This window comes from Callorhinchus milii, unplaced genomic scaffold (genome assembly GCF_018977255.1).
Source record: "Callorhinchus milii isolate IMCB2004 unplaced genomic scaffold, IMCB_Cmil_1.0 Scaffold26, whole genome shotgun sequence".
NCBI lineage: Eukaryota > Metazoa > Chordata > Chondrichthyes > Chimaeriformes > Callorhinchidae > Callorhinchus > Callorhinchus milii.
Window position 1 is genome coordinate 5,788,658 of NW_024704767.1, and position 25,393 is coordinate 5,814,050.

Genomic DNA, 25,393 nt, shown 5'->3' on the forward strand with positions numbered 1-25,393 from the left:
AAATAGTTATTGTGCCATGGTGATGCTGCAATGTTTATTCCAAAGGTCTACGTGGTGTTTGTCTTGCTGTTCACGTATAATCTTTCTGGAGGGTTAAGCCAAACACGCTCTTTAACAATGAATATTTTTTTGTGACCCACCGTATGAAGGTTTGTGTTTCCAGCCAACAGAAGCGATAATATGTGCTTGCTGTACTGCGTTAAATAAATATGATCTCTTGTCCTCCCTTCTCTCGCACATCTTCCCCTTTTCTCCCTGTCAACCTTTCTTTTCTGATGTGTGTGGGGTTTTTTTTTTTTGCTTTCTGACACTTCTTGTCTGTTTGCCTGTCAGGGTTCCCCCTCCTCTCGTTATGCCTGTCCTACAGCGCGCCCCATGTTCCCTTTCACTTATGCCTTCCCCTTCGTTACTTGTTGCTTCTATTCATTGTCTGTTTCTGCCTATTCCTGTTTCCTCTGCTTTCCCCCCGTTATCCTTATTCTCTTTCCCTGGCTGGTCTCTCTCTCTCTCTCTCTCTCTCTCTCTCTCGCCTGCGCCTTCTCCTTAAGTGTCGAAAATGCGCTGAAGTGCGAAAATGAGCCTGTGAACTGCTCGTTTTGGTAATTAAACTTTGACAAGAACAGTGACAAGAAGCGATCGAGGGGAAACAATGGCAACAGTGTTCAAATGATTCGGGCAAGCAATGCTCAATCTGGGAAAGGTCTTTTGTTTTTGGTGAACAAAAGCATTTGTTTACATGTGTTAACTTCAACAGTCTGCTCCTTGATGTCACAGAACCAGGTGCACATACAACTGGCACAAGAACATCACAACTCATCACACCTTTACAAGGCTGATGGGGAGTCATTCGTCAGAATTAATAAGTCCCGATTCCCCGTGTATGCACCACATCAAAGTTATTGCGTTACAACGTAAATATTGTTGCTCTAAAACAAATTAAAAATCATTATTTCCGAGGCCCGAACGCGCAGCGCTGTCAGATGAATTAGAGCAAGAATTTTTTTAAAAAATCACCCTCTTAGCTGCTTGTTTTGGGGTTCAAGGAATTGTAAGAATTTAGCTTCTTCGGTTAATTATGGAGACGTGAAAATGGGCGTCGGCTATTAAACATGTTAATATATTTGTATCTTTGTGTTGCTGCTTTTTTTAATATAATAGTAATAATAATATGAATACTTGCATTTGATGCAGCGCCTTATCACGTCGTTGAAACGTCTCAAAGCGTTTCACAGAATATATGGTGAAGTGGATTGACTGTGTACTTTTTTACCCTTGTGCTGTGCAAAAATGTTATCTTTTGTGCAAGAAAGAAAACAGCTTGATCGAAGCATATCATTGCTTTTTTAAGATCTTGCGTTCAATTATTACGCTCTCTGGTGGTGGGGGGGAACCTCAAAAACATTTCAAATTCATTTCATTTACGACCACTCGGGAGCTGAGTGTATATTGTACTGTACTTGGGGCAAAGTGCATAGGCAAACGTGTGTGAAACACAGTCAGATGCCTCAGTGTTCATTGTCACTCCCAGCACTAGTCGAATTGCTGCACCTACAACTAACTGCAGTGACTGTAATAAGGTATCAAATTGTTAACACTATACAATTCGCCATCAATGAGATTAACCTACCCTGGGAATTGTGGTGTTTCCACCCACCCCTCACCCCGCGAGAGTGACAACAAAACCTGACTAAATATATTACAGATTTGCCTGTTTCTGATGCACTAATCCACCATTTACTTAAAGAGCTCTACTGTACTGCATTTGTCGAAACCTTGCGAGGTTTACAACTGGATTCCTCGCGGGTCCCATGGGCACTGCCTGTGCAGGATGTTTAAATACATTTTGGAATAAATTTGTATTGTTTTATACCCTTCTAGTACAGTACAATCAGGCGAAGGAAGAGGAAATCCTGTGTTTTCAGTAGTGTTGATGTGTGGTAGCCAACAGTTGGATGACTAGAAGGCTGATCAGATGGGTTTGTGCAACCAGCCGTGCGAATGTGGAGTTATCTGGGCACAGGGCCGAGAGCAGATGTAGAAAGAAGGGATGGATATGGGACATGGAGAAGGCGGATGGATGAAATTAAGTGGTGAGAATGAGCAAGATGCGCATGAGAGAGCAGCTGTGGTGCAAAAGAGCGGGCTGGTATCTTAACGAGATCTGAAAAGGAAATCAAGCAAATCTGTTAATGTGGGGGCAAAGAGCTTCTAGAGAGAGAGAGGGGGGGGGGTGGGTGGTGGTGGTGGGGAGAGACTTGCAAAACCCAACATATAAGCTTTCTTTGCAAAATAACTCCTTTCGAAACGACAAGGGAAAATACAATTAGTACAATGGTAGTGGGGGGGGGGGGGGGAATGAGCTCTCAATTAGAAAAAAGGTAACCAGGTTATTCATTTTAAAAAAACTGTACAAAAAACTGTTTTAGTCCATGACTCTTCACCCGAAAGGACACAAAATGCACATTTTTTTTTAAATTATGGGAAATGTGACTTTCTAACCTAGTTTATCCAACACAGAGAATTTGACATTAAGTATTGATAACCTAGACTGGAAACCTAAAGCGAAAAAATACTGTTCTTTTAAAAAAAAAAATCAAGTACCAGGTGCAATTTAATATTAACCATTTACTGTTTATCGATTTTGTGTAATCAAAAAAGTAAAGGATTCGTACATCGAAAGGGAAAGCTCAGTTGCTCGGTTTAGAACGAAAGAATAAACTAACCCTGGTGACATGGACTGAATAGTTTTTTTTTGCATACTTTATATAACTAAGTTAAGCAATCTTGCGATTTAATTGCCAAAGCTGCTCAGTGGGCAGAAGGGCTTTGGTCGCTGTCAAACCCTTTTCTATCAATGATGCCATTTGGAAGGGATATTTCACACCCATACTCCAAACGAGTGCGTGTGTTTGAATGAAACGGCGTAATCCAGGCATTGGGAAAGAGACACACCTGCAATAAAACAGCCGCTCTTACACATGTTCACCATAACGAAAAGTCAGAACAACAAATGTACTCAAAACCTGGTTTCTATGCTGTGTCACTGGGGCACTCCTTCCACACGTCACTGCAGTTACACACTCTGACTCTTGCACACTCCAGTCACTGCTGAACACACACACACACACTCCACGATTACCTTTTTTTTCAACTGTTATAAGATAAAGAGATCTATTTAAGTCGTCACGTATCCCCGAGAGCATCCAGCACTCAATATTTTCTTGACAATTACTGAACTTCTAACTTTTAGTGTGCGTTTAACAGAATGGAAACATATTCAGAGATTTTAAAGAGCGAGTTGTGTTTGCTCTTAAATACACTTGATTGCTGCAAACGTGCTTTCTTTATGTTTATAACTTACTTTTCTCGGAGGGAATACGATAAAAATTCAATGTCATTTAAGTTGGCAATGGCACGCTGCGACACCCGACAATCTTCAAAGATGTCATGCAAAGAAGTACATATTTTACTCATTATTATTCTCATTATTATATTTTTTTCTCTTAGTAAACTGTGAGTTGAACTGTTTCTGAACATTTGTGCCTTGTATCCTTCATTGATCAATCCAGTAAATAACAAAACGTTGTATTGTTTGATACTTAACGCATTATTTCTGGTGATGCAGTTATTCTATTTTCCAAATCAATGTTTTGTGTGATCTTTACAATGTATATTTCCTCTTACAACCCAAATATTCGTAGAAATAACGCGCACACACCCCCCCACCCCTTTAATTTGAACATTTTAAGAGTTTCTGTATATAAAAAAAATCTAAATGAAATAGTGTCAATAATATTATTAGCCACTGTTGATGGGTTAAACATTTCAAGGTCAATTGGGAAAGACGTCACTTCTACAGAACAATGGTAACGACTGGATTTATTGAGACGTAGTTCTATACGTTTTTCTTGATATGTTGCTTGATCTCAATGATGTATGTGATCCTAATACTAAGATTATTCATCGTCGTCACATTGACATCAACGCTCATACCCCACTAACCAGAAATAGTTCATTCCACATAGAAAGGGATAAATGATTTGCTCATTCTGGGTCACACACCTTTATGCTTAATTGCAAGTAACTACAGTATGTATTTTCTATGACACCATCGTGGGACGTAGTCTTACGTAGTGGATAGTGCACAGGGGGAAGTCCTGCTAATGAACTTTGATCCATTTCAGGGAGAAGTGTTCCTTTAAATACAGGCGGGACTCGGCTGTTGTGTAGTGGAACCAATCCGCGGGCAACACCGACTTTACAGAGCGTTTAAAGGGAGCGCCAGTCCTGCTCTCCGCCAGGTCCCATCTCTCTCTCCCTCCCTCGAGGACCAGCACTTGTACCTTTCACCCAAAGTACAGCATCACCCAAAACATCCACAGCCGAGCATCCGGGATGGCAGAAAACGGAGTGATAGACAACAGGCAGACAGACAAAAAACTTGCAGCGTTGTTGCCTAATCCAGTTAAAAATCTGGGTTTGAAATATACCAAGGTTTGTGAACTTTCTTTTAATATATCCAGTGTAATAAATGCTTGTAAATCACTATATAAACGTGTAAGTCTCGCCCACACAATATTGTCAATTCACTTTGCAGTATATTATGTGAAGCGCTTTAAGAGACATCTCGAAGACCTGATAAGGCGCTATATTAATACAATGATGATGATGATTATTATTATTACTAGGTCGGCAAATCGTTTGAATATATTTCCTAGAGATAAACGGAGAGAATCGCGAGCACTGCAAAATATGCATTTCGCTTGTTTGCAGTCTGTCTATTGTCAATCCGAACAGGAAAAAAAGCTTCGCTTGGGTTAAAATAGATTAAAATAGCATCAAATAGTCAAAACGTCTATGGATGGCTACGTTCCTTTCTTTAAAATCATCAGAATTATGGGGGTTTTTTTAAAAAAAAACGATGGGGTTATCAAGGTCGAGATTTGTTTCATATATCTGAGGTTTGCTGATGTATCGTTCTGGTGAATGGTGCAGATAACACGGTTTTTATGGTACCGTAGGCTATCCAAGATCATTTCGGTTAGATAAGCACCCAGTGATACCCTCTGTGCGATAGGTCAAAAAAAAAAACAGCTTCGTTTCCACAGAAAGGGCAGAGAGATGATGGAACTACTGGGGAATGATAGACAAGGAATAACTGGATAGAGAACAGCATCCCAGATACCAGTCTCACCAACGCTCGCATCCTAAACCACACACTGGAGGAGGAGAGATCAGAATGATCAGGAAAACTTAAGATTTTGGAAACGCTGTGTATTGATTGCCTTGTATTGCCTGGGTCTGGTCTGGTCTGGTCTGGTCTGGTCTCGGGGTGGGTGAGAACGTGCATTTTGACCATGTGCGAAAATGCTAACACCGTAGTAAAGAGGAGCAGCGAGAAATCCGAGAGAATTGTATAATTCAACAGTGCAACTGTTTCCAACTGGTTTTGCCAGAAAATGATGTGGCGCACTGGCGAATTGAATACCGGGCAAACCGATAAGGTGTTGAGACAGACTCGGTGCTTGAACATCAATGATTTCTCCACAATTGAAACGATCGCCAAATTTGCAAAAAAATTTTTTTTTTAAAAGCTGCTCCTGTTTTGTTTTGTATTAAACCGCAAATCGCACGGAGTCCCACTGGTTTTCGTGCGAAGTCAAACGGCATTTGTAAAGTATGCGCAATTATAGCAACACATGTTTGTGAGTATGATTGTGCTATCATGTGCGGAACATTCAGCTCAAAGCTATGATGTGCGGATCATATTCCCGCATGAGATGCCGCAGTGAAGTTGGCGAGCAAGTTCTTGCCTTAAATTATTGGTGTCTGCGTGAATTTTGGTGATGCATTTCTCTTCTACAATTATCAGTTAAAACACGGAAATGCGTTCCGGTATATTCACAGATGTGACTCGATAATCGGAATGGAAGGATAACATTTCTGTTCAGTTTTTGCTGTCAGACTGATCTGCGAAGCAGAGATCCGAAGTAGCATTTTGGATTGAACGTTTTCTAAATACTTCTGAACTCTCCAAAATGTGTAAACATTATTTATAATTGGTGCGAATCGTGCTCTTCTTAACAGCGAGAATGTTATAGTATTTAATTATGGTAAAAAGATAATGTTAGATATTACTTCACTACGAACATTTTACCTTAAACTCTTCACGCCCCCACTTTGTAGATTAACTCCCCAAAAATCCGCAGAATTAGAAATTGTCAAATGTACTCTTTATCATTCATCCCCACTATAACTATTATACATAAACGAATATAATAATAATAATATCCATTTCAACTGGATTATATATTACTGCAAATAGCTGCAAAATCATTTGAAGGGACAAAAGTTGTAAATTCATAGCTGATTTTATCGATGGACTGTGTTAACTTTTTGAAGCTAGAAATCGAAACGTTGCTCTTTGTTAATATTCAATTTCGAATCGATAATTAAAAGGGTTTGGAGTAGAGAGGAGAGCAAGTACGATCAGGGCAGAAAGTACACAATACAGAGAAGCACAACTTTATTGCATGCGGAACAGATGTAGCTGATGGATTGTGAACAGATATTGAAATCTAACATAACATTGTTATTATTATTATAACATAGAGTCGTGTTAGAAAGCATGAGAGGGTATGAGACAGCCGTAAAAAGGGATATGTTTCCAATGGAGAGGAGGGAAGACAAATACACCTGATAGATGCAGGGGAAGTGAACCAGACAGCTAAGCTTTGGAGGTGTTTAAAGGTCTACTGATGGCTCAGGGGTTTTACCCAGTGAGTAGCTGAAGCACACATATCTCAGGTTCGATTCCTAGTTGAGTTAGTATTAAACGTGGCTTCGGGTTAAAGAAGGGGGAAATAAGACAGGATTCCCACTCCTCCCCTGAACATTATCCAACAGTCCCCTGTATAAGTATATGTTATATATACATACAGAAATAAACCAATCAAACAGCTTCGGATGGTGAGAAGATTGGCAAGGACAAATGATGTTAAGATCATGTTCAGCTCTTGTTGGCTCATAGCTGCCTGCAAAATAACTGAGAGGTGATGTTTGTGTTGGGGTTGGTAAGGGTGATACAGGAGAGACACATCAGTGTGAGGGTGGGAGATGGAGTCAAAATGACAACTCAGAATAATTTATTTACAATTATTGATTGATACATTGACTGTAAATCAGGTTCATTTCTCTATGATGCTGCATCCACAAGTGCCTTCAGACAAAAACTTGCATTTGATTTTGCATTTGATATAGAGCCCTATCACGCCTTTGAGGTATCTCAAGCATGTCACAGAATACATACTGAATTGACTGTACATTTTGTAGGCAAAAAGCTTTTCCCATATATTTCAGAATTGGAAATTATCTGATTCTCTTCTCATTGATCTCCATCCGCTGCAGTTCCTATATCAGGAGACTAAGATGATTAATGTTTAATTGGGAATTGATTTTTAATCAAATTAATTGAGTAAAATTCTGTTAATCTCTAATGGAAATAAGAGAATTATTTTCACTGCCTCATTTTTAGTTCGGACATTTTGTCCCATCATATTGTTTTCATCAGAACTTCTAAGATACATTTTAACATCTTTAACATCTGAGAGACCTGAGTTCAATTCCAGGCAGGGCGAAACCTTGGGCAAGTTTCCTTACTCCACACGCCTAATAATAATTTCTCCAAAAAAGCAAAAACAATAATAAATTGGTCATTTTCAATCTACGACTGTTTGTGGGACATTGCTGTGCACAATTGGCTACCGCGTTCGCCCACAAATATACAGTCAATTTACTTTACAATGTGTTCTGTGAAGCACTTTGGGATGTCCTCCCGACGTGAAAAGCGCTATATCAAATGCAAGGATTATTATTATTATTATTATCTTACTGAACCTTCAGTGCTGAATTCAGTCTTGCATTATGAAGATTATAGACATGTGTGAAGAATCTATCTATTGGTGGTATTGCAATTAAAAAAGTTGGGAAGCAACACAAAAAAAAGAGAAGAAAAAAGAACCAATGATTCAGTGTTCAGATGCAGGAATAATTCAAATGACTCTAGCCATCCCGGGTTGAAGAGGAATTGACAATAAATATAATTAGTAATATTAGGGTGAATTTCAAGTATTGTCGTTAATCGCAATACAATAAAAGGGATCATTTATGAATGGTTGAAATGTTTGTGTTTTCAGTGAAGTTCAGCAGTTTTTTTCTATTGACTGTTCCTTTCGAAGATAGTCAACATTTATTTAACAAGGCATTCACATTAACTACATTGAAAGATTATTGATCTTTCAATCTTTTTGTTATCATGCATCAACGTTATATTAAATAACTGTTTCAGTAATTGAATTAATTTAGGAAATCTATAGAAAGCGTGGGAGAGTTCCTCTATTGCAATGCAGTGCTGAGTCACAGAATGAGGTCACACATATGGATCAGCAGGATGTTGGTAGTAAATGCTATTACACATATATATGTACCTTCAAATAGGCATGCACACACCAGACTCTGTCTTATCCACAACCTTTAAAGGGTGCTTGAATCATATTCTATAATTGGCACATACATGTGGTTTTCTTCTATTCGCTGAACCATAACAAACCTTTAGAAAGTGTTGCTACTTTTACTTGTGTTAGTACAAACTAATGAAGGTGGGAGAAATTCATAACTTCAAAATATATTTTTTATCACTAATGCTCTAAATTACAAAATAAAACCTTCATTTCAAAACACAACTTTATATTATACAAAATAAAGTGATGCTGTGGGAAATATATTAAAGCGACCTGTGATCCATAGGATACTAGCGGATTAGGCTGGCACGCTAATGCATTGCTGTGGGTGTACTGCATTGTGCAAGTTGCCGTTCTTTGGATGAGACTTTAAACCAAAGACCATGTCTGCCTGTTCAACAATCCCCCAGACAAAAAATTGTTCATTCATGGCCGTTTGTGGTCAAATTAGCAGTCATGTTCGCCTACAAATCCAGTCACTACACGTTACAGACGGCTCTGTGAAGGTCGTTAAGACAGTTCAGTGTGACAAGGTGCCAAATCAAATGCAAGTACTGTTATTATTAATAATTATGATTATTATGACTCATTTTAGTGATAGGAAGGGATATGACTCAAAATGAAGTGATATGAAAGTCTTGATTTACTGGGAAATGTAATACTTTCTAAGTATTAAAATACAATAATCCTACATTATTCCACTCATAAAGAGAAAGCATGCAAATACAATTCATGTTTTTATCACCATTTTTTGCTAAACGACAGCAGTTTGATGAACGCTGTAGTTTTCCACAACTTATGAAATCCCCCCTAATCTGATTCTCATGATTTCATGCTTGACACTTGCCATAAGTTACTCCAAGATAGTGGGGCTTTCAGCAATTACGCTTCAGGTAACCTCAAGAAGAAATCTCAAAGCTTGAAATTGGTGGATTACAAGTGCGATCCATGTGATGAGAAAGCACAGCTCCTCGGGAACATTTTATGAAGCCACAAGAAATCAGTCTTTCTTATCTGAGGAACAGCTCACACCTTGTTGAAAGACAACGTAATGATCATTAAATTCCATCTGGCAATAATAAGCAATGTTTATGATGATCCATGTATTTAGAAAAAATAAACAATAAATAATCCTTGCTTTTCATATACGGCCTTCCATGTGGGAGGGGTGAGGAACATGTCTCAAAGCCCTCACAGGATTTACTGTGAGTTATAATGAATGCGTTTTCTGGGTGCACTGACATCCATGTCTACAAAGTTGCCTACAAATACCCAGTCATTACACTTGTCAACAATTGTATTTTGAAACAATTCAATATTTTAGGTGTCATATTGAATGCAAAGATTATTATTATTACTGTTATTATTCTTAAATTTTGTGAATTATTTGTATCACAAAAAGAGGTTTATAATGCTCTCAATATTTTAGTTGTTAAAGATGCAGCGCTAGGGAACGGTGAGCAGAAGGTTGCAGGTTCCAATCCCAGACTGTGCTGAGAAGGGAGAAATTTTAACGTGTAAAATTAGCCTAAATTCTTGGCTCCTGATCACCGCCGAGCGATCCCTCCTGGAAGTGCAAGTGAGTGGACATTGGGTTGGAGTAGATTTAGACTTGGCTGCAACACTGCCCATGGTCAAACAGCCCACTGATACTCCCTGTCTGAGAACATCAGCTTCCTGGGTCAATCATTTATAAACGTATCTAATTGAGTGATTTTTTTTAATGTAAGAGGCCTAACTTTGAACTTTTTAAATTATTCAGAAATGTTTATTTTATTGCTGGGAATTGTAAATAATAAACACTAACAGGTTACTAAAAAATGACAAGTTTCTTAACAGTTCATCCTTCCATCTAAGTAATATGTATAAATGAATATGCTTTTGCACAGATTTTTCAATTTAACTTTTTTTAGTATGTGCTGAAATGAAAGCTTAGATATTTAAAAAAGAATGTGGTTACAAGCGAATAAATTAAATTTGATATAAAAACTCTTTATTTTTAAACAATCCTTCACACCTCCCTTCCAGTTGGAGTTCAGTTTCTATGAGTTTCAGTTTCCTTCTGGATTTATCTCTTGTCATAATATTGACAATTTATTTGTTTTGGAGCTTGTGTCCTTTTTGATATGTCCTTTTGTAGTAAAATAAACAACTTAAGGTTAGTTAGTTTTTCTACATAAGGTAGTTTGTTTTATATGGAGCTGGTTATCTGGATAAATTTAGTTTATTTAATCCCTCGAGAGCCATGTTATCAATTTTGCTCAGGTTCAGTTTAGTTTCTGCTGTAGTCCAGTGATACTTGGAATTAGCACAACCATTCAGAGTGAAACCCTTTGTACATATTCATATATTATCGATATCCTATGTAAAAGTAATTTGTAAAGGTGTATGCTAAATTGATAAATGCATAGTTTGAATATACAAAAGAATGAATGGGGCACGTAAAGTTAAGGGTTACCTCCACTGTTGAAAAGAAATGGTGTTTTAAAATGAGCAATTTTTTCAAACATGGAGCCATCCTATGTCTCGTGTAACACGGTACGATAATGCCAAGTGGAAAAAAATTTGATCCTTCATATCACTAAAAGGGCGGCTTTTATTTCCCGCACACAGATCTTCATCAACAATGAGTGGTATGAATCTGCAAGTGGTAAAACTTTCGCCACATACAATCCAGCAACCGGCAAAAAAATCTGCGATGTGGAGGAAGGTGACAAGGTAAATTATTAAATGTAACTGTAATTCTTCGAAGGCACCAGGTCTTAGTATTCCTTCTGTTTGTTACATTAAATAGTGTTCCCTTTCAATGTTAAGAATACTTGTTAAGTATTAACACCCAAGGTAAGGTGTAAAATAAACTTTTCACAAAGATGTCAATTGTTTCTAAATAAACTTGTCGCTGGGGCTCCAACTGTTGCTCCATATCTCTGTGGAAATATTTTGGAAACTGTGAGTAGGTCATATTTTACGTGCTGGTAGACATCACTCTTTGGTAAATACCTGTGAAATCATCACTACTTAATTTGAATGTGTCAATGGCAAAATTACTCAAGGTTGCTGCAGTACTGCTCTGCTTGTGAACCGGAAAAACAGGGTGACACGTCCTGTTTAAGTTCCTGGCCAAGATAAATATACACAATTGCTTGCGAATATTAGAAGTTATGCAAAATGATGACTAAACTTATCCGTGACCTTACACTAGTCTGACGTATATACATACCTTGAATAATTATTAGCTGTTGTGGTGAATATCCGCTTCCTTGTCTGAATAAAAGTATCTTTAGACCTCGACTTAATTGACATACAGAAACACCCTGTTACCTATATTCAGATTAACATAGTCATATGTGGCTCAGCTGTATGTAAAGTGTCAGTAACAGAAAGTCATTGTATCAGCAGGTATGCTTTTTCTGATGGCATAAAAGTCAGGATAAACACCAAAACCAGGTTTCAGCTATGAAACCAAGGCCTACCTCTCCGCCATGCAGCATATTTGAGATGTCTAAATGTATCAATGTATAAAAGTGAATGTTGAACCACTTTGTAGCTCTTGTAAAATTGAACAACCTGTAAGTCAATGACCTTACATTATTGATACCCATTAAACTTGGTGGTATAGGTTGATGTGGACAAAGCAGTGGAGGCGGCAAGAACAGCTTTCCAGAGGGGTTCCCCGTGGAGAAAGCTGGATAGTTCAGGCAGAGGAAGACTCTTGTACAAATGGGCAGACCTTATTGAACGTGATCGTAACATCCTGGCTGTAAGTATAATAATAATGTGGGATTCTGGACAACAATCCTCCAGATAAAACTGGTCATTCATTTCATGGCTACACTTAACAGTAATTACTGTGATACACTTTGAGACATTTCAACCTTATAGCACTATATCAGATAAAGGATTACTATTATTATTACAGAACATAAGATTTTTTAATTCCAAAATGACTTTAATGTGCACCTCAGTTGTCATGTTCACAATGTACCCAATGATGCATGCGTGTGATCAGACAATTATAAATGAAAGGTATAATAATAGATTGAAAATCTCATCTGCTTGAAGTGTTCTTGAAGGCTTGCCAGTTTCTGCTTTGTTTTATGCGCAATGTAATCATATACGATCAAGCATGAGCAAACTATCAGACAAGCCTCCTGCCATACCAGGATTTCCAGAATAATACGGCTACCTCACATCAGAGCAGAGGACGCCAAGTTGAATTGAATTTTCACCAGATAAAAGGTGCACAAGGGTCACTGTGATGTATTTCATGAAACAAAACCCTTTTGGAAATTGAAATAGCGAAATTGAATAGTACTTAAGGCTTCTTTGTATCGGCATTATGCTTTGAACATTCTAAAAAAAGAGATGGAATTGTAATGGTATTTTTTCTCAGTAGAAAGGTAGTAAACACACCTAATTCAATGACAAATACAAAGCTCGGAGTTTGCTAAGTTCAAACACACCTGGTTGTGCCCACGTGGTGTGGTGAAACAGTTACTCTGTGCTGGAAGCAGGAATTCTTTTCATGACAATATAAAGAGTGCAAGAATTTATATTAAAAAAAAACTCACCTGCTTCGCCTTTGATGGATGAAACAGCAGCAGGTTTGTCTGCAGATAAAAGAAGTATCATAAACCACATCAGCCCCGAAAAATTATTGCAGTGATCTTTTCCTAAATCCCACCATCAAACTGAGAACAATGCAAATGGAAATCATCATTCCTCATCGTATCTATTCTGACTAATCTCAGACATCAGTTAGTTTGTATTGTAACTGCTGGTTATTCAGAAACAATTTGTTAACTGAAACACAATACAGAGAACAAGCTTGTTATCCAATCCCAATAGGGTTCTAGAAAATAACGTGGCAGTTACAGAGCCAAAATTCCACCTAGTTTTAGTCTGCGGGAACCCTTTTTGCAGTTAAATGCTAAGTTTGGTCAGAATTGTGGAAAATTCTTAAAGGGAGGGAGGATTCGAATAGCTTCACATTACAAAGAGAGGCTCACAGATATAAATTGATTCTCATCAGAACAGGGGAAACATAAACCAGGCCTTTAAAACAATTATGCAGATGTAAGCAGAATCATTTTGACAGGGACTATTACAGAAGACCCTGATTCAAATAAGAAACCTCCTCGATGGAAACTGCACCAATAATTTACCATGTGCTCATTCCTCCCTCCTCCTATTCCCCTCATCTCTGCACAAAGGCTGCAGACCATAATCGATAAATACCTAGAGGAAAGCCCCCGGGGGTCAGTGGCCTCTGAGGTATTCCTGTGGAAATGCTGGGTTATGTCATAAGCTACTATATTAGCTGAGAATCATAGAATCATAGAATATTACAGCACAGAAGGAGGCCATTAGGCCCATTGTGCCTGTGCCGGCTCTTTGGAAGAGCTACCCAATCAGTCCCACTCCCCCGCTCTTTCCCCATATCCTTTTTTTTCCTTTTCAAGTACCTATCCAATTCTCTTTTGAAAGAGAAAGGAAATAGTGCACAGAGAAAGAGCAGTGCCATTTTCCATGCGTAACTGCTGTGGGGAAGGAGATCAGTGTAGATGCAACAACACGCTTTTAAGTTACACATACATACGTACCTGCTCATGGCTTTGGAAAGAGTGAAGAATGTGTGTTCTAAAGGCTCTATTGTTTGAACTTGACAGACCTTGGAAACCATGGATACTGGCAAACCCTTTCTGCAGTCATTTGCCATTGATTTAGAGGGCTGCATTAGAACACTGCGTTACTATGCTGGCTGGGCTGATAAAATACATGGGAAAAGTATTCCAGTGGGTAAGTCGGTAATGGATATAGGCATGCGTTGAATGCAATTCAAATGTTTAGCAAAATAACATTAATTGACCATTTGAACGAGTGAAACTGGCGTTAAATTCTTATATCTTTCATCAAGCGAAACATGTTTTAAATGCATCCAGTCAGACACTAGACTAGACAATATAATGTTCCAACACCACAAAACAAGACATGTCCTCGCACTCGTTTACTAATGGAGCAGAATGATCCTGAATATGTTTTAGCCCGGACAACTAATGATCTCATGACAGCACTGCCTTATTTATCTCATACTCACACATACAGTGAAATCCCCAATACCAATGTATCCTTTAGATGACAAAATGCAAATAGTTCTATGTATTTCTATACATGCTCATGATAAAGATATTTTGTACTACAAAAGAACTAAAAGATGTGCTGACGTTTTTCCTCTTTCTTACTTCTTTCTCGTAGATGAAGATTTTGTTCTGTTTACAAGGCATGAACCAATTGGTGTCTGTGGGCAGATTACTCCAGTGAGTTGCATTGAACTGTCGCAAAGTGATACAAGAACATTCTGTTTATTTTAATATTGTCAAACATACTTAAAGTGAAAGCTTGGAAGTTCGTTCTGGTATTGCTCCAGCTATAAACGCAGTACTTTTTGTGCGATACTTGTTGCAACAGAAAAGCACAGCAAATAAGTAAATAACATTTATAAGTAATAACATTTACTTATTTGCTGTGTTACTTTGTTCACACCTACATGATGTCCTTGTAGTTTCTTAGATAAATCCAAATCCAGGTGGGATGTAATATTTTATTTTTGGTCTGCTGTGGTGCAAAGACCCATCAACATGCTTAAGAGTATCCAAACCAGAGTAGTTCCATATATGTACACCACCTACAGATGGTAAAGTCCCTGTGTTTGGAATGGAATATGTACTCTCTCTCTCTGAAGAGATATAATCTGGTTACCTAATCCCAGCTAGCATTAGGGGCGGGTTAGCAAGAATTATGGCTTGGGGACACTTGAGTATGTATTGGAGCACTGCTAGAGTTTGCCATTGAAATCACTGCTGGGTAACATTTCCTGCTGCTTATCCAGCTAGGACCACCTTAGGGCTTTGGCTTGCAGGATTAACAGGAGCTGAGTGGGAAGAATCCCTGCTCCCAGTGACAGGTATGGCAATACTTGACTTTCCAATGTGGGGCCTTGGAATGCCAAAAATTGGCTGCTGTGTTTGCCTATTAAGACACTTAACTTGATAGTAATTCCCTGTGAAGCTCTCTGAGACATTTCAGGATTCTAGGCACTATATCAAATACAAAGGATTTTATTTTGCTTATGTAATCTGAAGCCAGAATTTCTCTTTTGCAGTGGAATTTCCCGCTATTAATGTTTATTTGGAAGGTGGCACCCGCACTCTGCTGTGGGAACACTGTGGTAATTAAACCTGCGGAGCAAACTCCTCTAACAGCACTTTATATGGGAGCTTTAATTAAAGAGGTTAGTACTTTTCACATTGAATGCAGATCATTGATAATACAATGCAATATTTGTGCAGCACAAAACTGTTATAGAGTACGTTAGTCCATGACAACCGCTTATCTGTAACACTCGCTCACTGTCATGATTCAATCCATACTAGACTTCTTTTACAATGTCACCTTAATGTGCACGTTTTTTGGTCAATGCAATATTTGTACACCTTTTCTCAACAAACAGTGAACTCAGTGTTAAAATAGTATCTATAACTGAAAGGGTTTACTTCTATGAACTGTTAGAATATTCATAGAAAATATACTTTATAGCTGTTAAGTGCTTTGAGATGTTTCGATGACAAAAAAAACAGTCACTGCACTTGGTAGTATATCCAGTAAAGTGCTTTGAAACATTCTCTCTAACTAAGACCTATACCAAATGTAAGGATGATGATGATTATTATTATTATTATTATTATTAGAGGCATTTTAAAAGCAGCAAGTTGGAATATGTTTCTCGTACTTTAGGTGGGGTTCCCTCCAGGTGTAGTGAATATAGTGCCGGGATATGGACCTACTACCGGGGCTGCCATTGCCTGCCACAAGGACATTGATAAGGTGGCGTTCACTGGATCTACTGAGGTAAGGAAATCTTTCAGATTTGACACCTTTCAGCAGAACAGATGGGATACGCACACAACAGGAGGTGAAAATTGCACTGGTCCTGAATCAGTCTCCTTCAGATTCTGTCAGGAGCTGGGCTCCAATGAAGTTCCTGCTGGCTCAACCACCATTTGATTGTATCTTTGGCAGTAAAGCACCATTGCAAACTGCTGCCAAACCTTCAGTTTAAATGCAAAATAAGTGCCGTCTGATCAGCGCATTGTAAAAGCCAAAGCATAACTCAGTCATACTTGTGTACATACCATACTTGTTATATGCAGTATTAGCTTCCATTCCTTAACCACACTGTGTGGACCGTGAAATTTATGACTTAAACACTAACCACAGATTTCTGTTTAAGACTGCCTGTTCTAATTCAATTCCATTTAGTTTTCTATGTTCCATACTTTTTTTTCTACATTTCTGTCTGGGAAAATGAAGACAGTTTTGTCGAGGGTTAGGGTTAGGGTCAAGGGAAATCATTACCATTATAAAATTAGGCAATTACACGATAAGTTATTTCACTGAATTCTTATACTTTTCTCTGATTGAACCTTTGGCAGGTGGGGAAATCCATAAAGGAAGCTGCCTCTAAAAGTAACCTGAAGAGAGTCACCCTGGAATTGGGAGGAAAGAATCCGTGCATTGTATTTGCAGACTCCGATTGTAAGAGACATTTTCAGTTGCTTCATATAGTATTTCAGTTTATGAACTTCGCAGGATAAAAAATATGCAGCAATGGAGTGAGCAATGGAACGAGTCTTGCTCTGCTGGTGGCCAGCTCATATTGGGTTATAAATATACCCCCACAACACACACACAGTCACTCCACTTTACAATGAACACCTGATAAGAAAGGAGTTGTATCAAATGCAAGGATTATTATTATTATAACTGGATATTCTCCCCCCACCCCCAACCCCCCATCTTTATCTTACAATTGACTCAGTGAGAAAATAGATCAAACTGCACAGACCCCGATCAACTCCCTCCCAACCTGTGCTGCATTATTTGGTCTGTGCTGAGCTCGCAGTGAACCATTTTAATTCACTTTCATGCCTTCAGGCTAGGGAGTGGGCAAAACATTCAGACAGGGTTTCTGCAGCTCCAGATTGCTATTGCTCTCTGCTGCCCCCCAGCAGGGACGAGCACGCAATGGACATCTAATAAAGGACAGCAAATTGCTCTGTGTAACATCCCGAGGAGAAAAATATTCACAGTTCAATGATAACGACACCTTGCATTTATATAGCGTCCCTCATGCAGGGTAGTGCCCCAGAGCGATTGACAGTGGCGAAGCATAATGCCAAGCCGGGGGTGGGGGGGATGTATAAAATTTTAAATATTCCCTTTTTCTCCAGTGGCTTTGGCAGTGGAATATGCCTACCAGGGAGCATTCTTTAACCAAGGCCAGTGCTGTACAGCTGCTGCCCGGGTGTTTGTGGAGGAGTCAGTGTACGAGGAGTTTGTGAGGCGCAGTGTGGAGCACGCCAAGAGGCGAATTGTCGGAAACCCATTCGATCCTAAAACCGAACAAGGACCCCAGGTGAGAGAAAACTAACCATTCCTTAATTTAAAGTGCTTGAATACAGCATTGAGGACACAGGAATGAAGGTAAATTTACACCCTTGCTGGAAATGGAAACGGAATAAGAAATGATGAGTTTTTGCTTATTTTGTTTATTTGACAAAAGTACTTGCTCTTTTCCGGGTGTCCATTTGTGTGGCTCTATAAGGACCTTGGGACGTCCTCGCGATGTGAAAAGTGCTACATAAATGTAAATTTGTATTGCACTGTATTGCATCGCACCCAGCTTTTGGCTGCTGTGGAACAAATGTCTGTATGCTGTAGGATGTATTGTGTCAAACTGAGAATGTACTGAAATGTTTCCTGGTTTCAACCAGGTTTATTTTTGTCACTTTGGCAAAGTGCATTTACTGTAATATTTATAACTATCATTTTGTAAAATCCGTGGCCAGCAAATTGCAAAGTCCAAGTAGGCAAAGTCTGATTAAAACGCTTGGCAAGTGAAATAGATGAATCATGCCTCTGAGATCCTAGAGACTGTTATAAAGTTACCTTTAGTGTCACATTCACCAACTAAACCTTCAATAAATAAGGTAACTAAATGGAAACAAATTAAACAGTAAATGTCAGCAGTGAAATGAATTAATAATTAATAATATCTGAATCCTTAAGCAAGAGGGTGCGGCACAGATTAAACTGTGTATTTTCCCACTGATAAGTGTGTGGTGATCCAATGTAAAATGACAGGGCAATAACTCACCATGACCATTTGCTGTTAATCCCCCAAAAGACCTTAATTATAAACGGTTTTATACCTCAATCCAAGAAATTCTATCGGGCCCTAAAAATGAAGTCATGTCTCTAGAAATCTTAGCCTTGGGCTGCAAACTGAAACCAACTATTCTACCCAATATGTCATTCAAGTTTTGATATTCTTAGGTTGCAAAAGACATTGTCAGTCTGTAATGGCAGAAGAACCATTTCAGTGTATGTCTATACTCCATGCTTGGCAAGGAATCCTTGACATCGTGTAGTGTATTGGTTAGAGCACTCACCTCACAAGCGAGAAGACTCGGGTTCGATTCCCAGGCTGGGCAAGACTTTAGGGAAGTTTGCTTACTCCACACGTCTGTTTACCTAGCAGTAAGTAGGAATCCGGTTGTTAGTCAATTGTTGGAATGCTTTCCAAGGCTAATAATCTTTTCCAATAAATAAATGAATAATTTGGTCACTCAATCCACGATTGCTTGTGGGACACTGATGTGTGCGATTGGCTGCCATGTTTTGCTCACAAAATATACAATCAATTCATGTTACAGTATATTCTGTGAAGCACTTTGAGATGTCTCAACGACATGATCAGACTGTTTTACTGTATAAAGACCCCATTTAACGGGCCCTCTTCTAAAGATGCCCCTGAAGCTGGTGCAGAGTCAGGGTGCTGCTGTATGAATGGTGGAATTATGTTTCCAAATATTAATCTTTGTTGTAAACACCAATGTGTTGAACAATCACTGATAATCTTGGGCTGAAAGACAGCATGCAAATGTACAGCCTACGGATGGTTTATTCATTTTCAACCTTTGCACAATAGATTGACCAAGATCAGTTTGACAAAATTCTGAAGCTAATACAAAGTGGCAAGAAGGAAGGAGCCAGACTGGAATGTGGTGGGTGTGCGATTGGAGATTTGGGCTATTACATTCAACCCACTGTGTTCACAGACGTTACAGATGACATGAGCATTGCCAAGGAAGAGGTACTGTACCTTCAAAGAAACCACGTAAACATGAAAAAAGTTCACTGTGAATTATGAATGGGTATCATTGATGCTGTTTATGTTCCTTAGATCTTTGGACCGGTGCAAGTTATAATGAAATTTAAAAGCATGGAAGAGGTTATTAAACGAGCCAACAACAGTGAATTTGGATTGACTGCAGGAGTGTTCACAAAAAACATCGACACAGCACTGACAGTAGCCTCTGCCCTCCAATCGGGAACTGTGTGGTAAATGAAAATATACATTTTTTCTACATTAATAATAATAATAAGCCTTGCATTTCACGTAGTGCCTTATCACTGCTTTGAAACACCACAAAGCGTTTTGCAGCATTATACTCTCAAGCGTAATGACTGTGTATTGGTAATTGAACGCAGCAGCCAATTTGCCGACAGCAACGTCCCACAAACAGTCGTGAAGTGAATGCCCTATTTTATCTGGGCATTGCTGGCCAGGACACAAGATGACCTTACAGGTGTCTGACGCTTGCAGAAAAGCGTCCATTTCAATGGATTCAAGAGAGGATACAATTCAGAGCATGCTCCAGCAGGTGGCAGCCAGCACCACCTGCTCCTGTCAACAAGTATTTGGAAAACTTATTCCTCAGTTCAAGATCCATAACCTGCTTCCGTTCTTGTTTTGCAGGATTAACTGTTATAACGCTCTCCACGCTCAAGCACCTTTTGGCGGCTTCAAAATGTCCGGAAATGGAAGAGAAATGTAAGTATCTTTCTGTTCATTAAACTGTGAGAGCGCGCTTTATTGCACAAGTTTTAGGGTTGGTCAACATTACATTTTGAGGAGTTTATCTTGTAATGTTACAGCTGAGATATTGGACCCAGATGACCTTGCTGTAACCAGATTGCCTAATAATATCAATTACGAAATCCAGCATGTGAAGTATTGCAGAAGGTGAAAGTATATACCACTTTGACTGTGCGTTCGGTCAACGTTTTTGCTGCTCACCCTCCCCTCTCAGCTCCCACCACCGATCTGGGTACCCATCCAACACTCCCAGCCAACGTGAAAGGCACTCCATAAATGTATATCGCAAGTAAAGGACTACATTTTTCTGTTGTGATGTTAATTTCCCAACCACAGCAGGAAAACTCTCCCAAGCCTCAGAAGTAGAAAAGTGGAGGAGATCTGAAATCTTACTGTGGATCGTCTTCACATTGATCGGCAGGCAGGTCAAGCCTCATCATGATCCGATCAGCAGCAGGGCTACACTTAGTGTCCACCAGCAATGAAAGCCGCCCCCAGAGGATCTTTGTCTGGCTTAAATCAATGAGTTTGCAGCAGTTTCGTTCAAATGTAGCCAGCTGCAAATAACCAAACCCTCTTTGTGTGTGTTTGTGAATGCTGTAATAACATTCAAACATAGATGCTGTCTTCTGTACCACTGAGCTATTGTTTCATTCTTGCTCTTATTGTATTGTCCCACAGGGGTGAATATGGCCTGACAGAATATACAGAAGTTAAAACTGTGACTATCAAAATTTCACAGAATAATCACTAAGCCGCAAAGAAAAATAAAGCACTTGGATACGGCACTAAAAGATATGACACCAGCTCCTGGAAGGAATTAGTGACACCGAAAAATCAAGCTAAATAATTAGAAGAAACTCTGCTTAAATCCATAATATAATTTCTGACTTTGCACATTTTGTATTTTGTTTTAACTTGTAGTTAGTCACAAAAAAATGCTTATAGTTGAACTGTACAGTGACTTTTTATAATTACTCATTTTGTGGGTATTATACCCTGCCCTGTGTGTACATAACCTATTTCAGAGGTGAAGGATATTGAGAATTTACTGAAGGGCTTTGTTAAATTGGGCATCTGGAATTGAATGACATAGTCTTTAAACGCAATAGCAAAATACTGTATTTCATACTTCCAACAACCTGCTTTTTTGGCGTTAATGCATTGAATGTATAACAAAAACAAGCATACTTTTATGTTAGCCTCTCAGAATGTGGGTAGGCATTGCGAATTTCATTGCGAATCTTTTCAATTAAGATTAATAACTCCTTGGTAATTTACTGTAACTATGTGTAGTTTACATGATTCCACTGTACAGTTTACAGAAAATAGTTTTTTACTCACAGCTTTTTATCGAGTAAATGCATTAAGTGTGTGTGTATATATAAACTGTATATATAAGGGTTTAGTTGATCTATCCAATTTTTGGTAAATATTTGACTGAAATGTTATTATAATGGCTGTGTTCCATTGTAGCTCATTATTCTCGATCTCAATGTCCAGCACTCTGTTTTGGTGCAACGAAAAGCTAAGAATGCAACAAATACCAAGCCTTAACTTAAGGTAAAATGTGACTCATGTTCGGAGTCGATGAATCATCGGTCAACAATGTTTGTAACACATTCTAGTTCGCAACATCACAAGTGATTTGTATGAAGAAGGCTCTTTTGCCAATTTTATCTCATCTGTCCACCATCCTGTCATCTCACTACAGCATTGAGCTGTTTTTTTTTTAAATGAGCCCAGTATCCTGGCCTCAACCTAGTTGCTTATTTTGTTAATTTAATTTCGACCCCTTCTCCCCCCACCCCTGTTTTTTTTCTCTCCTAATTGAAAATGGTTCTACAGCCGATGGATGTACGATAGCTCCACAGGTTCTGGTACAGTTCTACAGGCAATTAGTATAGTACCTCAGACACTGATTAGTGATTAGTTAAACTGTGATGCTCTGTCCAAAAGAGAAAGATGCTGGTTTCTTAACCAGCGGCAACATTTTCAGCATTATGACCATAAAAACACTTTGAGCTGCCAATTTAAGGAAGATTTAACGATGGGACAATCTATTGTGGACCTTCTGAAAATAACATTGATTTTCCACTAATGATGGCGATTAGCATTTATAACAATGAAAAAGTCCTGAAAAAAATATTTTTTAGAAGGAAAGGATGTAAAGTCTTCTTTTATATGTACTGTATATATGATTATTTTTTTTAGCTTTGGTGAATTTAAAGAAATTAAATGAATTTTAATGAATCTTATTCTACAGGCTGTTAGACTTGCATTCTCGTTCATTTGGTTAAGTGTCTGCACAACAACATGTACAGAAATCTATGGTAAAGATGGATCGAAGCTTCAGGAACAATGTGTTATGTAACATTTTATTAATATAATACAACCACAACAATGAATTGCATTTATATAGTCTCAAAGCGCTTAGTACAGATCTGTATTACAGTACAGCACTTATTACAGGACAGCGTCTCGGAATGCTTATACAGGATTTATTAATACAGGACTGGAACCTCAGTTTGTTAGCTAGACACAGAGAGTAGCACAATGCAGTCGGAGGTTCTTAAATGTATAAAATATTATATTCTAACTTTTTAAAAACAAAGCCTTTGGGTTGGTGAAATGCTTACTATCGAGGTATTTTGTGAACTTATAAAGGATATGTGTAGAAACTATTTTCTTTATTTGTATCATTATTCTTGTATTTTTTTTTGTAATCTGACACACAGAACATTAAAGAGATATCGCTTTTCCTAACTTGTAGTAATTATTTGCATTATACAGAGAACTCCGAACATCCATTCTGGATTTTAAAATGTAATATTCCTTACATTTTTTATTACGATTTTGAGATGTATCAAAGCGCTTTACAGAATTTATTGTAGGGTGTAGTGACTGTGTATTTTGTAGCCGAATGTGGCAGCCAACTTATCCCACAAACATTCACAAAATAAATGGCAACACAACATTTACATAGCGCCTTTCATGTCTGGAGGACATCTCGGAGCAGTTCACTTAGGGGCTGGAGTTGGGGGAGTGAGAGCACAAAATGGGACCAATTTTACCTGGGGGATTTTGTTGGCCAGGACATTGTGAGAAACATTAAGGTTACAGTTGCCACAATAAGTGCAGTACTGGTCAGTGCCCGGGTGGTATTTAAATAAATCAGAAAAGTGTGATATTTAATAATAACATTAATTATCCTTGCATTTGATATTGCCCCTTATCAGGTTGTTAAGATGTCTCAAAGCGCTTCACAGGATACACTGTAGAGTGGATTATTATATTATATTATTATACTGTAAAGTGGGTGGACTGTAAAAAAATGTTTTTGCATGGGCAAAACACTGTAGCCAATTCCGCACAGCACTGTCCCACAAACATCCATGGAGAGGGTGACCATTTTTTTTGGGGGGGGAAATTGTGAGCCAGGTACCAGGAAAAATATACAGTCAATTCACTTTATAGTATATACAGTATATCTTGTGAAGCGCTTTGAGACGTCTCGAAGACGTGACAAGGCGCTATATCAAATGCAAGGATTATTATAAAACTTTCCTTGTATTTTTGTATAGCGCCACCTGAACAGGCACTTCTTAGTGTTACTGAGTTCTTAGCAATGAGGTAGTTTTCTGAATGTGTACATTCCCAGACAATTTTAAGCAATTAACCAGGTGTGTGTGTGTGTGTGGAGGTGGTGCTGACACTGTTACATTGCTTTCAGGTCTCTTTGCCACCTGTTGTGTACCTTTGCGTGTTGATGGGTAGCTGTGAGAACAGCAGGGCTTAAATCCTACTTTCAGTCTCTTAGTCCCACCCACGCCTCACTCGCCCGAGTCTCATTTCCTCATTCTTAAAGCCTGAGCCAGCAATGATCGATCCAGGCCAAGGTTGGACCAGCAAGAGAGAGAAAGAGAGAGAGAGTTTCCAAGCTAAAATTGAGAACCACAGTCCTGGGAGAGGGTGAGCGTCTGTGACTTTGAGAGAAGGCAAACAGAGACAGAGATATTCGCATAGCAGGAAGTTTTTGTACAATACTTTATCCTGATCGACACCCGCAGGACTTCGTTTGAGAACAAGGCACCCAGGAGTGACTAAGTTTGAAAGTAACTCACAGCCCAAAGCATCTGCAGTCTCTGCCTTTCGCTCCAGAGGTAGGTAAACATGCCTCCCCAGATGGTTTATAGCCTGAAGCAAAGCCTAATGAAAGCTTTACCCATGCTGCCTTTCCTCTTAAAAGCCCATGCTTACTGTTTCACTTAACTGCTTTCTTTTGAACTGTGCTTTTGGCCACCGTCCCCCAACCCCCAATCTTCCTTCCTCAACTTGGGTTCCGAGCGGGGACTTGTGAAGCGCTCTGAGATGGCCTCCCGATGTGAAAAACGTTGTAGAAATAATAATAATAATCCTTGCAATTGATACAGCCCCTTATCATGCTGTTATCAAATTGTTGTTAGTTGCAAGCGGTAACATGCTGTAGTGTTTACTGTTGTGCACATTTTTCCTGGTTGTCGGATTGTGAAATACCCTCTCCTCAGCCTCTTGTGGTTAAAGTTGCAGTTTTTCGAAAGAGCTTCTTTCAAGACGTCAGGCAGTTTGGTTTTGTTGTTGTTGTTGTTGTTTATTGTGGAAACCTCAGAGGGAAAAAAAAGTTTGCCAGTGGGAATGTGCTATAGGGGGTAGAAAGTACATTGTTTTCTGCTGATTGAGCGTCAGTGGCTGCAAAAAGCAAACGGAATCTGAGTTGTTGAGCGACACAATACAAAATACAATACAAAATTATATTTCTATATTTCGGGAGGACATCACAAGCTAGCGGAACTGCAAGATCAATCATCAAAGCATTACCAGGGAGGGCGAACCG

General features: G+C 38.8%; 2 protein-coding genes across 2 annotated transcripts in view; both read left to right on the forward strand.

Moving 5' to 3' along the window:
* The first annotated feature begins 4,330 nt into the window (after positions 1 to 4,330).
* aldh1a3 (aldehyde dehydrogenase 1 family, member A3) lies at positions 4,331 to 21,372 on the forward strand. The gene is made up of 13 exons (XM_007907350.2): positions 4,331 to 4,494; positions 11,133 to 11,237; positions 12,139 to 12,279; positions 14,189 to 14,318; positions 14,775 to 14,836; positions 15,682 to 15,810; positions 16,314 to 16,427; positions 17,012 to 17,114; positions 17,810 to 17,994; positions 19,570 to 19,734; positions 19,825 to 19,982; positions 20,401 to 20,475; positions 21,202 to 21,372. The coding sequence occupies exons 1-13, from the start codon at positions 4,396 to 4,398 to the stop codon at positions 21,272 to 21,274; spliced, it is 1,539 nt and encodes a 512-aa protein (XP_007905541.1). The 5' UTR covers positions 4,331 to 4,395; the 3' UTR covers positions 21,275 to 21,372.
* Positions 21,373 to 24,411: 3,039 nt separating this feature from the next.
* lrrk1 (leucine-rich repeat kinase 1) overlaps positions 24,412 to 25,393 on the forward strand; it is a 48,540-nt gene continuing 47,558 nt past the window's right edge. The window contains exon 1 of the mRNA XM_007907361.2: positions 24,412 to 24,683. The gene's annotated coding sequence lies outside the window, so the exon portion shown is untranslated. The remainder of the gene's footprint in view (positions 24,684 to 25,393) is intronic.